Here is a 16,356-nt window from a genome sequence, read left to right on the forward strand (position 1 = left end):
CCTCGGACACGTCAGCACGGCCGTCCCGGGCGCGGGCCCCGCTCACGTGGGCGGTTGCCGGGTCCCGCGGCCTCGCCGGTCCTCGGACCGCGCTCCCCACCCGCACTGATGACCCCCGGTTGAGCGAACGCGCCTCCTCTCCGTGAAGCGGGGATGACGGCAGCCTGGCCGGGTGCCCAGAGGGGTACCGGCGCGCACCGAGTAGCGGACGAATAAATGCACCGAAATGAACTTCATTACTGTAGTCCAGTGTCTGACCAGCGGTAGGTTCTTTCTGTACATCATCCGGAACATCGGAAATGTAACAGGTTTCAGGTGTTCGTGCTTGCAATCACTTGAAACCCGATTTAATACAACACCTTTGTCAAGGTTGCTAATGAGCGCTTTTTAAATGTTAAAACTCTTGTTTAAGTTGCTTTTAAGACTCCTGCAAGTAATATAAGCTCTCTCTTGTTGTACAGAACGGCAAAGTCCGGTTCTCTCCTTCCCCCTACCGCTTCTCATTCATTCTCTCTCACACCTCAGCAATAAATGAATTTGGCTCGTATGCTTCCAGGCATCTCAGGAACTCTCAAGGAAAGGAAACGTTGGCTTTGAGTAGAGGGAATATACGTACACAGAGGTTTGCTTTTATTGCTGTGTTCATTGCACAATGTTCATTAAGTGATTACCCAATTATTTTTGAGAGGAGAATAGTTATTACAGTGCCACATTTCTTCTAAGCACAACTTATTCTCAGATTGTGGAGCTATAAAACTGGGTTTATAGAGATTATGTTTCTGAAGTGACTCCTGTTTGCTTTCATGCCTTGTCCATGCTGAAACAGTTTTACTCAGAGATTTGTGGAAAGATGGATCAAAACTTCATTTAAATTTGCGTTGCCACCTTTGAATGTTTTGAATGTTAAATCTCATTCTTTGGTAGAAGCCAGTTGTGATTTAATGAGGTTGTCACAGTATAACTAGACTGAAGCAGAAGCTAGCTGTCCTACTATCATACTGGAGAATGCTTACAACTATACTTATTTTATCTTTTTCTTAATTTTATTTTTCCCCAAGTTTATTTTATATTTTATTTTATTTATTTATTTATTTTTGGCGGCTGGTGGGTATGTGTATCCAACCTCTTGACCTTGGTGTTACCAGCACTGCACTCTAACCAAGCTAGCTAACCGGCCAGCCTTTTTCCTAACTTTATCGAGGTATAATTGGTCTAGAAAAAACTGCATATACTTAAGGTATAAAGTTTGGTGAGTTTGGACATGTTACTCTTACCACAATCCAGGTAATAAACATATCCATCACTTCCAAAAGTTTCCTTGCATCCCTTAGTTTTGTGTGTGTGTTTGGTAAGTTACTACTTTCTTTTTTTTTTTTTTCCTTTTTTCTTTTTTTGTCTTTTTTACTGACCGGTAATGGGATCGCAACCCTCGGGTGTTGCGCCTGCACCGCGCTCAGCCAGTGAGGGGGAACCGGTCTCCACATGGGATCCGAACCCTCGGCGGGAGCACCGCCGCGCTCTCTCCAGTGCGCCACCGGGCCGGCCCAAGTTACTACTTTCTTAATGAGAAAGTAGTGTCAGTTATTGCAGTAGATGTTTTAAGTACATCCCCTTTTAACCCTTATTGCAACCCTTTGAGGTGTAGGTGTTCTTCTCATGGCAGGTGAGGAGTCTGTAGTCTGGGAGGTTAAGTTATTTAATTCCGCACATGAGGTCTTACAATGAAGAGTAAGTCAGGGCTCCAATTTAGGTTAGTTCCACACTTTGTGTGTATTCTTAACATGTTGCTTCTTCTGGCCTTGATGGCTGTGAGTTAAGGTTGTGTTGGGGTTGAAGACCTACAGTCGCATCAGCAGATTAACTCAAGATCATTTGTCAAATTCTGTAAGAGAGAGACTAGTTAAATGGATGTATGTGCTCCTTTGTACCCCTTTTCCAGTGGGAAACAACTGGTTGATAAACTTAACAGAGAACATGTGTATTTTCCAACAGTTGCCTTGCAAACTTTGGTAAGGTTTCTGAAAATTTTTTCGGTGTATTATCTTCAACCCTTGTAGAGTTTTAGGAGTTGGTAGAAGGGACAGTGTTGATTATTAACTAGAAGCCAATGGTTCTTTCTCATTTTATCACCAAGGATCCATCTTATTATTTTTCCTCTCATTTGGATCTTGTGTTTGAAATATTTTGTTTCTGTAATCTTTTATTAAGTAACTAATTATTTTTCATTAAGACAAATCCACCTTTATAACTGAACAAGGAGAGTTCCTGCTAGAATGTTCCCATTGTGATAAATTCTAGTCAAAGAAATAAAATGTGTTATTTGTATTAGTCTGGACAGCTTTACTTAGGATGATTATGTGATTATTTTTAGGCTTTTTGAGATATTAAAAATATAAAAATTCCTCATTATAGCTTGTGTACCCTACAGGGGATCACTGTGTCAATCCTAAAAGTTAGCCTTAATTTTTTTTTTTTTTTTTGGTTGGGGATTGGGTTGGCAAAGGGTGTGTGTATACATTTTTTCCTTATAGTCTGCTCCACAGAGTTATGATTAGAGATGCCTATTGTTTCTCAGAAAGCCCCTGAAGCCTCCTGAAGTTAACATCCTCTTCCTGTTGCAGTGAAGGATACGAGTAAGAGTGTACCCAGCAGTGGCCATTGGCTCCTTCTCCCCAGGGGCTTTTGACACTGTTACTTCTTTTGTAGGAGTAAAAACAGTTTTGGTCATGCATGAGATTTTTCTGTTAAATCATCAAATACTATGTATTTTCTATGCATGTGCATATTTGGATGTAATTGAGGAAGAAAATGTTCAGAGAGAAGCCTTTGAGGCCTTTGAGAAGTGTATTTGGAAATGTAATCTGTGTGTGTGTGTGTGTGTGTGTGTGTGTGTGTGTGTGTATTTGATTATTCAGTCAAGTGGTAAGTATTTATAGAGCTTGTACTGCTCATTCTGTGCAAAAGTAAGCCTTTGACAATGTTGTTGTGTTTCAGATGAAAAAAAATTGTTACTGAAACCAAGATTCAATTTTTTAAAAATTCTTGTAATTTGGATACTTCAATGTGGTTGTTCTGAGGCAGGCGGTTTGTTAATTGTTGACTGAAAATTTAGAAACCAAAAGACATAAAAAAGAAAATCTGCCTTTTTCTGTTATAGGTGACTGGAGAAGATGAGGAAGAGAACAATCTGGAAGTACGAGAAACCAAAATTAAGGGTAAAAGGTAAGTAAGCTAACAAACAGAATATATCTTGTCTCTTCCTGTTAAAGGTTATCATGTCAGGGTTGGAAATATAAGCTAGGAGAATTGCTTAGGATGTGCCTGGTATATTAGAGGCTGTCTCAGTTAATACGGTATGTGCTAGCATGCAACAAGCTCTACCGTATCTGGGCCCCTTTTTGTCTTCTGTGATTACTAATGGTGAAATTGGATTCCTCTAAGTAGTTGCAGTTTGATTTACATCAAGAAAGTAGTAACTTTCCATACCATATCAAGTCTCTCTTATCTAGGTGAGGATAAGGATCCCTAATCAATAGACGGAGAACTCCCGTTTCTTCGGAGTCTCATGTGAGAACCCCAAGCTGCAAGTATCCAATCTATGGTTGGCCACTGTTCTGTGTCCGAGGGGCAGACAACTCTCCCACTGCAGACAGTTCTCCCCGCTCCTCTTAAGCCTTCAGGGCCTTGAAAGCGATGTTTCAATGGAGGGAGATGGGAACTCTATGAAGGCTGGGAGTTGACTTGCCTAATTCTCTGCTCTAACTTCAGCACCTAGGACTTATTAGTGCCTAGTACTTATTAGTTATTTATTTTCAAACACTTCATTGAGAATATTTTTCAAATATATATTAAAAAGCAGGAAGAATTGTGTAGAGATATCCTGTCACCCAGCTACAACAGTCATCATTGTTTTACATGGTATGTATAAGGCACTGAAATATTTGTCAAATGGATGATGAGGGGAGAAGAGATGTTTTTAGTTCAGTGGTTCTTATTGGATTATGGAACAGTTTTGTCCCCCAGGGAAGATGTGGCAACCTCTGGAGGCATTTTTGGTTGTTACAACTAGAGGGGAGGGTGCTACTGCCATCTACTAGGTAGAGGCCAGAGGTGCTGCTAATGCATCCTACGATGCCCACGACAGGTTCCCCTTCCCGGCAAAGAATTACCCACCCCAAAATGTCAATAGTGCTAAAGTTAGGAAACCCCGCTTTAGTTTATACTGCAGTTTATCATAGGAAGAAATAAAAAATTTGCTTCTTGACCAGCAAACCTTTGTGCCTTAGAACTGTCAGTCCCAGTGTGATTCAGAAAATGTTAAGTTGGGTCTCCCTTGTCAGAGTTTTAAAAGCTTTCTTCTCATTAGTTTTGAATTTTTGTAAAAAAAAAAAAAAAGAATATGATATAATAACTTTGTATCATTTTCTTTATCACATGTCCATAGATACTTGTCAGAGTTTTAAAAGCTTTCTTCTCATTAGTTTTGAATTTTTGTAAAAAAAAAAGAATATGATATAATAACTTTGTATCATTTTCTTTATCACATGTCCATAGATACATAATTTTATATAAGGGTATAAATGGAATTATATATAAATATGGGTATTTGCCTATATAAAGCTTAACAGGAACATTAAGCAAAAAAGTCATTTATCCTATAACCCTAACATGACATGTTTTTGTTATGGACCATGTCCACTTAACAGATATATTTTACATAGTTTCAATTACTGTGTGATCCCACTTTTTAATCTTTTTTCCCCAACATGTAGCATAACTATTTCTTGTTTTCTATGCAATTTTTATAGTTGTCTTTCTTTTGTTATGTTTAATCCTCCTTGAGTTGCTCTGATGTCAGGTACGAAAACATTATCCTCTGCGGAGCCTTTTTTATTTTTTAATCAGTTAATTAATTAATTATTTTAAAAGATGACTGGTAAGGGGATCTTAACCCTTGACTTGGTGTTGTCAGCACCACGCTCAGCCAGTGAGTGAACCAGCCATCCCTAGATAGGATCCAAACCCATGGCCTTGGTATTATCAGCACTGCACTCTCCCAAGTGAGCCACGGGCCGGCCCTAGGAGCCAAATTTTAATGCATGGTGATTACTTTGATTTTCTATCGCAACCTCAGAATGCACGAAATAGGCATTTTACCAGCCCTGAGGATGTCAGATCTGAGAGTTAGCCTTAAATAAGTTGCTATTAAATTCTTCTCCCTTGTAAATATCTAAGAGACTCCTCTCCCTCTGTAAAGCTGTCCAAGGACCACTTCTATGTTTACTGGATGTGGCCAATGGCCTGCAGGATGTCTGTTAGATATCATAGTTGTTTTGAGTGCGGTCTTTGCAGCTTTACTGCTTGGTTGCAAATCCTGCCTTTGGTTGCAAATCCTGTCTCTGGTACTGCTTACTAGCTGTGTGTCCTCAGTTTTCTTCTCAGTGAAATAATAATGTCTACCTAATATGATCATGGTTAAGATTCACTGAGTTAAAACATAATGTACTTAGAACAGAACCTGGTACATAGTAAGTGCTCAGTAAATTTTGACTTAATCACAATGTTAACCAATGGAATGGAAGGAACGTTCCAGGCAGAGACATCTGTAAAGATGCAGAGGCTTTACATTTCTTGGAGTGTCTAGTTAACTGGGCCTTCAGAATACCTTGAGCTCAGAGGAAGATGGAGATGTGTAAGGAGGGCTGATGTCAGTTTAAGGAGTGCTTTGTGTACCCTTCTTAGAGGAGCCGACTTTATCCTATAAGCAGTTGGGAGTATTTAAAAACTTTTTATTTTTTTTACAGCATACTATTTTATTTTATTTATTTATTTATTTATTTTCAAAAGATGACTGATAAGGGGATCTTAATCCTTGACTTCATGTTGTCAGCACCACGCTCCCCCAAGTGAGCTAACCAGCCATCCCTATATAGGGATCCGAACCCATGGCCTTGGTGTTATCAGCACCACACTCTCCCAAGTGAGCCATGGGCTGGCCCAGCATACTATTTTATAAGGGTACTTCAAAAAGTTTGTGGAAAAATAGAAATAAAAGATAATGTGAATCTTTTCATGAACTTTTTGAAGTACCCTTGTATTTATTTCTAGTTATGAGTGCATATATAACACAGACATTAACTTCTTCCTGCCACAGAAACTGATACATCCTGGATTCTCAGTAAATCTGTTTGAGTAAATAAATAATTGCTTTAGTTTACCCAACAAAACCAAGTCCTTCACAAATCACCCAATAGATCCAGCAGGAAAAGAGTTATAGAAAAAAAGGTCTGAGGCCGGCTCGTGGCTCACTCGGTAGAGTGCGGTGCTGATAACACCAAGGCCACAGGTTCGGATCCTATATAGGGATGGCTGGTTGGCTCACTGGCTGAGCATGGTGCTGACAACACCAAGCCAAGGGTTGAGATCCTCTTACCGGTCATCTTTTAAAAAAGAAAAAAAGGTCTGTTTGCTTCTTAGACATCAGTATTATCAGCTCTGTGTTGTCTTTATTTTATTTTTTTTATTTTGGTGTCTGGCTGGTAGGGAGATCTGAACCCTTGACCTTGGTGTCATCAGCACCATGCTCTAACCAGCTGAGCTAACCGGTCAGCCCTACAGCTGTGTTGTCTATCCAGCCTTTTATTGATTGGAAACCTTCATTGACTAGTGGTTCCATATTCTGATAAGAATTAACATTCCTAATAATTACCCTGGAGCACTGAAAGGTCTGAATTGTTTTCTGAATCATCAAAGCAGGATTGAGTTATGTGTCAACATTTAACAGCTTGTAAAATTAAGGTGGGAGTGATGCCATCAGATTGTGCTTATGGGCTAGAAGGAATGGGAGATTAATTTGGAAGAGATCTTGTAATCTAGGCATGAGGTAATGGTTTGAATTGAGGAGGAGGCAAAGGAAGGGATGAATCTGTGTGGGATTTATTTATTTTTATTTTTTATTTGTTTATTTTTGAGAGGCATTTCCAAGGCATGATTGGCCAGATATTGGGGACAGGGTAGCGTAAGGCATGAGAAAATGCTTGAAGTTTCTAGCTTAGAGTTGGTTAGATGGTAGCAATATTTATAGAGATAGGGAATTGGGGGTCATGAATGATATGGATATGTTGAATTGCATTTGGGGTAGTCAGTGGAGCCTGTCCAGTAAACATTTGAAAATTTGAGTTTAGAGCTCAGGACAGAGAGTAGGATGAGAAGCACATTTGGGACTTGAAGTCAAGAATTGGATAAGACTGTCCCAGGAGAAGATGTAGTGTTTCTTTTATATATTTTGTGGCTGGCCAGTGCAGGGATCCAAACCCTTGACCTTTACGTTGTAACACCGCGCTCTAACCAACTGAGCTAATTGGGCTAACTGGGTTGCTTATATTTTGAGTAGTGTACTTCAGAGTAGTGGTGTGAACTATAATGGTGTGGGTGATAGGACATGTAAGTTTAGAATTGTGTAAAGTCATATCAGGAAAAGTGATCCATTTGACCTTTGAGGACAAATTCCACGGGAACATGGTAAAATACCTTCAGTTATTCACTACTGATTTCTAGATTGACCAAAAGTTGGATCTCTTGGCTTGGAAAACTCAGATTCACTTTTGAGTCAATACCCTGTAAATTTAAATAGTTTCTAGGCCATTGCTTCTCTAAAATGCTAGTAGCTTTATTTTTTTATGGTTGTGAGAGTGATACGAGCTCATTATATAATGAATTGGAAAAAACAACAAAATATAACTTATTCTCCTGCCCTAAGAGAGTTACCAATAACACTTTGTTGAACATTCATTGAAATACTTTTCTTTACGTACACTTGTATATGTTTTTAAATGGAATTATGCTGTCACTTGTAATCTGATTTCTGTTATTTACATTGTACATGGATATCTTTTTAAGTTAATATTGATATACGAGGGTACTTTAAAATGTTTGTGGAAAAATGGAATTAAAAGATAGTATGAATCTTTCCATGAACTTTTTGAAGACTCTGCATATAGATTGAAGCATATTTTTAATGACTGCTAGTATTCCATTGTGTGGTTCTACTAGAATGTTTTTAACTGTTATCCATTGTTGGACATTTAGGTTGTTTTATACTTTTGTGCTATTATAAACAACCCTGACATGAACATCTGGACATTTGTCTTAACATTAATAGATTAAAGGTGATCTCTTAAACGTAACTGCTTTTGTCTTGGGCAAAATTTTTGCTGTGATTTTGAATTGCTAGCTCTGTTTTCACTTTCTTTAATCTCTCTTAATTCTCTTGCCTCATTCTTCCTTCAGTGGGAGATTCTTCACGGTCAAGCTCCCAGTTGCTCTTGATCCTGGGACCAAGATTTCAGTCATTGTGGAGACAGTCTACACCCATGTGCTTCAGCCGTATCCAACCCAGATTACCCAATCAGAGAAACAGTTTGTGGTGTTTGAGGGGAACCACTATTTCTACTCTCCCTATCCAACAAAGATACAAACCATGCATGTGAAGCTTGCCTCCCGGAATGTGGAGAGCTACACCAAGCTGGGGAACCCCACACGCTCCGAGGACCTCCTAGATTACGGGCCTTTCAGAGACGTCCCTGCCTATAGTCAGGTAGGCTCAGGTGGAGTCCAGCCCATACCTGTCTGCTTCAGAGAATGTCTTTCAGAGTTGATCACTGGTTGGTAGGCTTGAATGGTGTGGGGTGGGTGGAAATCTGCAGTTATTTCTAAGATTATCCTCAAAGTTTTTAACCTGCTGTGGAGGGGCGGGGAGGCCACGTTTCTCCTTTTGGGAGCACAGATAAAGGCTGGGAGTAGCATTTGGAGAGTTGGAATGGGAGTTGGGGGAAAAAGAAGCAACACAGTCTGGATAGAGGCAATAAGAGGGACAAAGGCCTCGAGATGGGAACCTCGTTGCATGGTGGGTAGGTGCTGGGTAGCAAAACTGGCTAAGTGTCTGAGGCCCCTGAATGTTGGGCCTCGGGTTGGGACTTGTAGAGAGAGGGAGCAGTTAAGGTTAAGAAGATTTTGTTATTATGGCAAATTTCAAACATGTGCAAAAGGAGAGGCATAATGACTCCCGCACACCTATCACTTAGCTTCACTGGTTATCAAGTTACCACACTTGTTTCAGCTGTACCTTTTTTCTTTTTTTTTTCTTTTCCTTTTTGTCTTTTTCCGTGACCGGCAACGGATCGCAACCCTCAGTGTCGCGCCCATACCGGACCGGGACCGGCCACGGGATCGCAACCCTCGGTGTTGCTCCCGCCCCTCACTCAGCCAGTGAGCGGCCGGTCTGTATGTGGGATCCGAACCCTCGGTGGGAGCGCCACTGCACTTCCCAAGCGGCGCACTATAGCAGTGCACCACCAGGCTGGCCCCAGCTGTACCTTTTTTCTTTACTGGAATATATTAAAGCAAGTCAGGAATAATGTCATTTCAGTGTACCTACTTCTATATCATCTCTAAACTAAATGGATATTTAAGACATCGAAAATTTCTTTACATCTCTGTATGTATCTAGAACATATGTCAAAATACTTTGTTCTAATGACACTTGAAATAATTGTTTCTCTACTTTTTTGTCTCAAATGTGAGATTGATATTAGTTAGGGCTGTTCATTTTGAATTGTTTTCAACTTTTAAGAACTTTTTTTTTGACAGCTGGCTGGTATGAGGATCTGAACCCTTGACCTTGGTGTTGTAACACTGTGTACTAATCAACTGAGCTAACCAGCCAGCCTAGAATTTTTTAATTGACTTAATTTTTTGAATATGAAAACATGAACATGATTCCGTAGTCAAAATTATATAACAAGGTAACTGCCCATCTGTTCTCCTTGGTAACCATTTTTGGTTTATCCTTCTAGTGTTTCTTCCTTATAAATATTTGCAGGTTTGTAGGAAATGTATCAATATTCCTCCCTTTCTCAAAACGTAGCACCCTGTATATGCTGTTGCATTATGGGTTGTGTGGGGGAGTGAAAGAGGGTCTCTGTGCCTCCTGTCATAGTTGTCATGTGCCCAGAGTGCCTGGGTCCGTGCACCCTCTGTGGAGATGTTGTATTTTTTGCTTTGAGCTGTGCTTTCTGTAATTGCATTATTTATTTCTTTTCCTTATTTAAGACTGAGTGATTGAGTTCATGTTGGGACAGTGATTTGATTATCTCTATATGTAGACTTAAAGAAATTGGGGTTTTTGGGTTTTTGACTTTCCTTCTTCATTTTAAATTAATAAAAAAATAAAAATAAATTAATAAAACATTCCCAAGAGACTATCTGGCAAATACAGTGGAAGATTTCACATCAGTTCATAACCACTTTTGACCTTTTAGTACCTGAGTCATTTCTTTTTAAAGCATAGGGCTTTTTATTTTTTATTTTTTGGCGGATGGCTGGTATGGGGATCCAAACCCTTGACCTTGGTGTTACAAGGCTGTGCTCTAACCAGCTAAGCTAACTGGCTAGCCGTTTAAGCATATGTTTTTTTTAATGTAGAAGATCATATTACGTATAAAGTATTGGGTAGTAGTTTTGCTGCTTAGAATATTGTCTGAACATTTTATTATATTACTGCATTACCTTTGTAAACCATTTGTAATGGGTATCCTACTGGTTTGATGTCCTGTAGTTTATTTGACAAGCGTCTATACTTGGACAGTTAGGTCTTTTTCTGTTTAACACTATAATATACATCTTTTTGCATATAACTTTTTATGTATTCGCAGGATGGATTTTCTGAGGTAAAAATTTTTCAAGTCAAAGCATATGATCATTTTAAAATCTCTTGCTGTGTATTGCCAAATAATTTTTTAAAAGATTTAGCCAATTTATTTTATTTAATTTTTTTCGTGGCTGTCTGGTATGGGGATCTGAACCCATGACCTTGGTTGTTACTAGGCTGCATTGTACCCAACTGAGCTAATCAGCCAGCCCTTAGCCAATTTATTATGATACCAGCAGTGTGAAACTTGCCAATACTGGCATTAAATGCTATCCGATATAGTTAGGAATGAATTGAGCTTTTAGTTATAGAATGAGTGAATAAAATAGTAAGAGCTATAAGAGAAAACAAAATATATCCTTTTCATGGACTTTTGGGAAGAAGGGTGTTTTTCTGGCCCTTTTGTTCTTTTTTTTTTGGTGGCTGGCTGACATGGGGATCCGAACCTGTGACCTTAGTGTTACAAGGCTGCGCTCTAACCAGCTGAGTTAACTGGCCAGCCTTCCTTTTGTTCTTTTACATTGCATTTCTGTAGGGTTCTAGGTGTGTGTTCATAGAAGGGCACATGAATTACATGAATGACCAGAAAGAGTTTTTAATACTACCCTTAGTGGTAAAATTGGTAAAAAAATGTTGAGAAATTACTGATGGTATTGACTTTAATTCTCTTGGACCTTTTGGGAGGCAGTACATAGGATTGTGGAGTCAGAACTTCTTTTTTTTTTTTCCTTTTTTTTGTCCTTTTTCGTGACCGATAACGGGATCGCAACCCTCGGTGTCGCGCCCGCACCGCGCTCAACCAGTGAGCGGACCGGTCTCTATATGGGATCCGAACCCTCGGTGGGAGCGCCACTGGGCCGGCCCTGGAGTCAGAACTTCTATATAGTTGAAGACCTCAACACCTAGTATTATCATTAAGGTTTATGACTTGAACAAGGTAATGCTAGGCCTCAGGGGTTTTATTTATAAAATGGGGATTGGTAATACTTCATCATGTTTTTTAGAGGATGAAATGAGATAGTCCACTTATTTAGAGCTCATAGAGTACCTGACACGTACATACTCATCAGTGCCACGCATGTTAGCTAAAAAGTCTCTCTTCTATAAACTTTTCCAGGTTAGTCTTCACCAGGTTGGAAAAATCCAGTAATGCTGGTTTTCATCCTTGGTTTTAAGTTTATTTTCTAGCTCACTGATAGTGCTTATGTCTTCATTAGATCTTAAGTGTATTTCCTAGTCAGAGTTTTTTAAAAGTTTATTAAGATTTTACTTTAAAATTTTAAAAATTACTTAAGAAGCAATTTTAAAAGCTCATTGGAAAAATTTGGAAAATAAACCTATAAGAAGAAAGTAAAAATAATCTAAGATTCTGCTTCCTGCCTGTGTTGAGATTCTCATGTATTTCTTTTTTTTTTTTTTTTTGTCTTTTGTCTTTTGTCTTTTTCCGTGTCCGGCAACGGATCGCAACCCTCAGTGTTGCCCCCGGACCGGACCGGGGACCGGCAACGGGATTGCAACCCTCGGTGTCGCTCCCGCGCCTCGCTCAGCCAGTGAGTGGGAACCGGTCTGCATGTGGGATCCGAACCCTCGGGCGGGAGCGCCGCTGCGCTTCCCAAGCGGCGCACCTATCCAGTGCGCCACTGGGCCGGCCCAAGATTCTCATGTATTTCATTTCAGGTTCTTTTTTCTTTTTCTCACATGGTTACTATAAGGTAATAAGTGGAGTATAGAAGTTTTCATTTTAAAATAGAAAAGGTATTTATGTTGGAACTTAAACTATTTTATACAAAGGGACTTCAAAATGTTTGTGGAAAAATGGAATTAAAAGATAAAAATAAAAGGTACAAACTTTATTTCTCAACATAAGTGCCCTCAAGTTCAAGACACTTTTGTAAGCAATGATACTACCATTTAGTCCATTCGTAAAGAACTGAGGGTCCTGGTAATTTAACCATGTCAATGCAGTCTTTTTTACATTATTAACTGAAGACAGATGGGTGCCCTGTAAAGATTTTTTGGGGGGTGGGGGGAGCAGCTGGCCAGTGTGGGGATCCAAACCTTTGACCTTGGTGCTACAACACCATGCTCTAAAAACCCATGGCCTTGGTTTTATCAGCACCGCACTCTACCGAGTGAGCCACAGGCCGGCCTGATTTTACCATTCTTCTACCCAAGCTTCATAAGAAATTTGGTGTTTGTTCTTGCTTCAATTTTAGCCGAATTCATGTTGCTCTGATAGGAGCTCTTTTAATACTGATTTCTTATCCTTTTTAGTGCCTCAAACTAGGTCCTGTTCAGACATGTTATATCAGGTTAGTGTGAGTTCATTTTGGTGCAAAAAAATCTCCAATTCATGCATAGTTTTTTCTTTTTTTTTCCTTTTTGTCTTTTTTCGTGACCGATAACGGGATCGCAACCATCGATGTCGCGCCTGTACCGCGACCGGCAACGGGATCGCAACCCTTGGTGTCGCGCCCGCACCACGCTCGACCAGTGAGCGGACCGGTCTCTATATGGGATTCGAACCCTTGGCGGGAGCGCCGCCACACTCTCGGAGCGCCGCTGTGCTCCCAAGCGCCGCACTCTACCGAGTGCGCCACTGGGCCGGCCCCATAGTTTTTTCTTATACTCATTATCCATGAACTTTTTGAAGATCCTTTATATATCCTATTTTTCCAGTTAATAATATATCATGATCATTTATTTCCATATGACAGCAACAAGTCCTAGTAAATATCATTTTAAATATCATGTACCTTGTTGCATACCAGGGTACTTCAAAAAGTTTGTGTAGGGCTGAGCCCGTGGAGCACTCAGGAGAGTGCGGCGCTGGGAGCGCAGCAGCGCTCCCGCCGCGGGTTCGGATCCTATATAGGGATGACCAGTGTGTTCACAGCGCTCACTGGCTGAGTGCAGTGCGGCCGGTCTCAAAAAAGGACAAAAAAAAAAAAAGTTTGTGGATGGGCTGACCAGTTAGCTCAGCTTGTTAGATAGCCATATAACACCGAGGTCATGGGTTCGGATTCCCATACCAGCCAGCTGCCAAAAAAAAATAATAATAAGGAGTTGGGAGTGTGGCGCCTTGGAGTGGGGGTGAGGGGCCTGGGAGTGGGGATGTAAGAAAAAGTTTGTGGAAAAACAGAATTGAAAGATAACAGGGCTGGGGCCAGCCCAGTGGCGCACTGGAGAGTGCGCTGCTTGGGAGCGTGGCGGCGCTCCTGCTGAGGGTTCGGATCCCATGTGGAGACCGGTTCCCACTCACTGGCTGAGCGTGGTGCGGGCGCAACACCGAGGGTTGCGATCCCGTTGCCGGTCCCTGGTACGGGCGCGACACTGAGTGTTGCGATCCCGTTACCGGTCAATAAAAAAGACAAAAAGGAAAAAAAAATAAAGAAAGATAACAGGGCTGACCCCGTGGCACACTCGGGAGAGAGCAGCGCTGGGAGCGCAGCGACGCTTCTGCCGCAGGTTCGGATCCTATATAGGAATGGCCGGTGCATTCACTGGCTGAGCGCCATGCGGGCGACACCACACCAAGGGTTGCGATCCCCTTACCGGTCAGGAAAAAGACAGAAAAAAAAAGAAAGATAACAATTTTTCCATGAACTTTTTAAAGCCCCTTTGTACTGTAGATACACCATAATTTAAACCATTCAGTTGCTAATGTACAGGTGTTGCCAAAACTTTGAATTATTTGTTTCCTTCCTCTCCAGGATATTTTTAAAGTGCATTATGAGAACAACAGCCCTTTCCTTACTATCACCAGCATGACCCGAGTCATCGAGGTCTCTCACTGGGGTAATATTGCTGTGGAAGAAAACGTGGACTTGAAACACACAGGGGCTGTGCTTAAGGGGCCTTTCTCACGCTATGACTACCAGAGACAGCCAGATAGTGGAATATCCTCCATCCGTTCTTTTAAGGTATTGCGTGCTCAGCTTGGACATTATGAGAAACCATGTCTTTATCATATCTGCTCTTTCTCTTGCTTTTTGAAATTAGCTAACATAGACAGTTGTTCAGGATTGACAGTTAAGTAGTTGAGGGACAGCGTTGAAACCAACAGAATATTAAAAAAATTTCCCCCATATTTATAAGTAGGTCATGCTTTTAAAGAGAATTTGAATAGAAAAAGGAAAAACATTCTCATAGTAACACCACCCAAACACTAGTATTGCTGACATTTTGATGTATTTTTTTCCTTTTGTAATGTTGTTTTTTTTGTGTGGGTTTTTTTGGCTGGCTGGTACAGGGATTAAATCCTGAACCTTGTCAGCACCATGAGCTAACCAGCCAACCCTGTAATGCCTATTTTAAAAAACATTTAATCATATTGCACATACAGTTTTGTACTTTTTTTTTTTTTTTTGTCTTTTGTCTTTTTCCGTGTCCGGCAACGGATCGCAACCCTCAGTGTCGCCCCCGTACCGGGACCGGCAACGGGATCGCAGCCCTCGGTGTTGCTCCCGCGCCTCGCTCAGCCAGTGAGCGGGAACTGGTCTGTATGTGGGATCCGAACCCTCGGCGGGAGCGCCGCCGCGCTTCCCAAGCGGCGCACTACAGCAGTGCGCCACCGGGCCGGCCCCTACAGTTTTGTACTTTTTTATCTTATAAACAGAATCTTACATTTTCACATACTTGATATTACAGAAGAGCTCACTATGTGAATAAAGATATTATTCCCCCCCCCCCAATTATTAAAATGTATTTACAGATTTGGAAGATACAATAGAGAAGATTAGGTGAAGAAATTCCTTCCATAACCCTACCACTTAGTAATTTGTTTTAATTTCTTCTATCTTTAGTATCCTTCTTTGAGAAATAACATGCAAGATTATTTTTACCTTTAAGTCTTTAGTATTCACAAAGATATTTGCATTTCTCTTATTTACTGTTTAGAAGAATTTGGCTACTTAGCAATCTTGATTGAGAAATAGGTGTGATTTCTAGAAATGTTGAAACCCTGGTGGGAAAGTTAGACTTTTTTAGGTTGTTTACAACCTATTTTAAGTAGTAATTAAGGTTAGACTTAACCTTAATTATATGATAATCTAATGGGGACTATTTTAATTAAGTAGTATCATGTGGATGATCTTGGTGCAGAAAGTTTTCTTTATTTATGATCATTTCCTCTCAGAAGGTTCCTGGAATTCTTAGAAGGGTATGTCCACTCTCTTGCAGACCATCCTCCCTGCTGCTGCCCAGGATGTCTATTACCGGGATGAGATTGGCAATGTTTCCACCAGCCACCTCCTTATTTTGGATGACTCTGTAGAGATGGAAATCCGGCCTCGCTTCCCTCTCTTTGGCGGGTGGAAGACCCATTACATCGTTGGCTACAATCTCCCAAGCTATGAGTATCTCTATAATTTGGGTCAGTCTTCAATAGTAAGGGAGAGACTAACCTATTCTTTAATTTCTTGCAGTCTTTTTTTTTTTTTTTTTTTTTTTAATACAATTACCAGTCCTTCTAGATGAGGAGAGAGTGTTCTCTTGTCATTCTTGGGAAGGCTGGGATATCAAGAACAGCTTTTCATGGGTGGGTACAAATTACTATTGTAAAAGTACTACATGCAGGGCCGGCCCAGTGGCGCACTGGATAGTGTGCCGCTTGGGAGCGCGGAGGCGCTCCCGCCGAGGGTTCGGAT

The 16,356-nt window shown here is 40.7% G+C and overlaps 1 protein-coding gene across 1 annotated transcript in view; it reads left to right on the plus strand.

The window, feature by feature from the left end:
* The first annotated feature begins 3,158 nt into the window (after positions 1-3,158).
* The window catches only part of RPN1 (ribophorin I), a 28,225-nt gene continuing 15,027 nt past the window's right edge, over positions 3,159-16,356 (plus strand). Inside the window, exons 1-4 of the mRNA XM_008565297.1 lie at positions 3,159-3,222; positions 8,290-8,596; positions 14,422-14,631; positions 15,890-16,082. Coding sequence (XP_008563519.1) covers positions 8,480-8,596; positions 14,422-14,631; positions 15,890-16,082 — 520 coding nt within the window. The 5' untranslated portion in view covers positions 3,159-3,222; positions 8,290-8,479. The remainder of the gene's footprint in view (positions 3,223-8,289; positions 8,597-14,421; positions 14,632-15,889; positions 16,083-16,356) is intronic.

The sequence above is a fragment of the Galeopterus variegatus genome, unplaced genomic scaffold, assembly GCF_000696425.1.
Source record: "Galeopterus variegatus unplaced genomic scaffold, G_variegatus-3.0.2 Scaffold196, whole genome shotgun sequence".
NCBI classification, from domain to species: domain Eukaryota; kingdom Metazoa; phylum Chordata; class Mammalia; order Dermoptera; family Cynocephalidae; genus Galeopterus; species Galeopterus variegatus.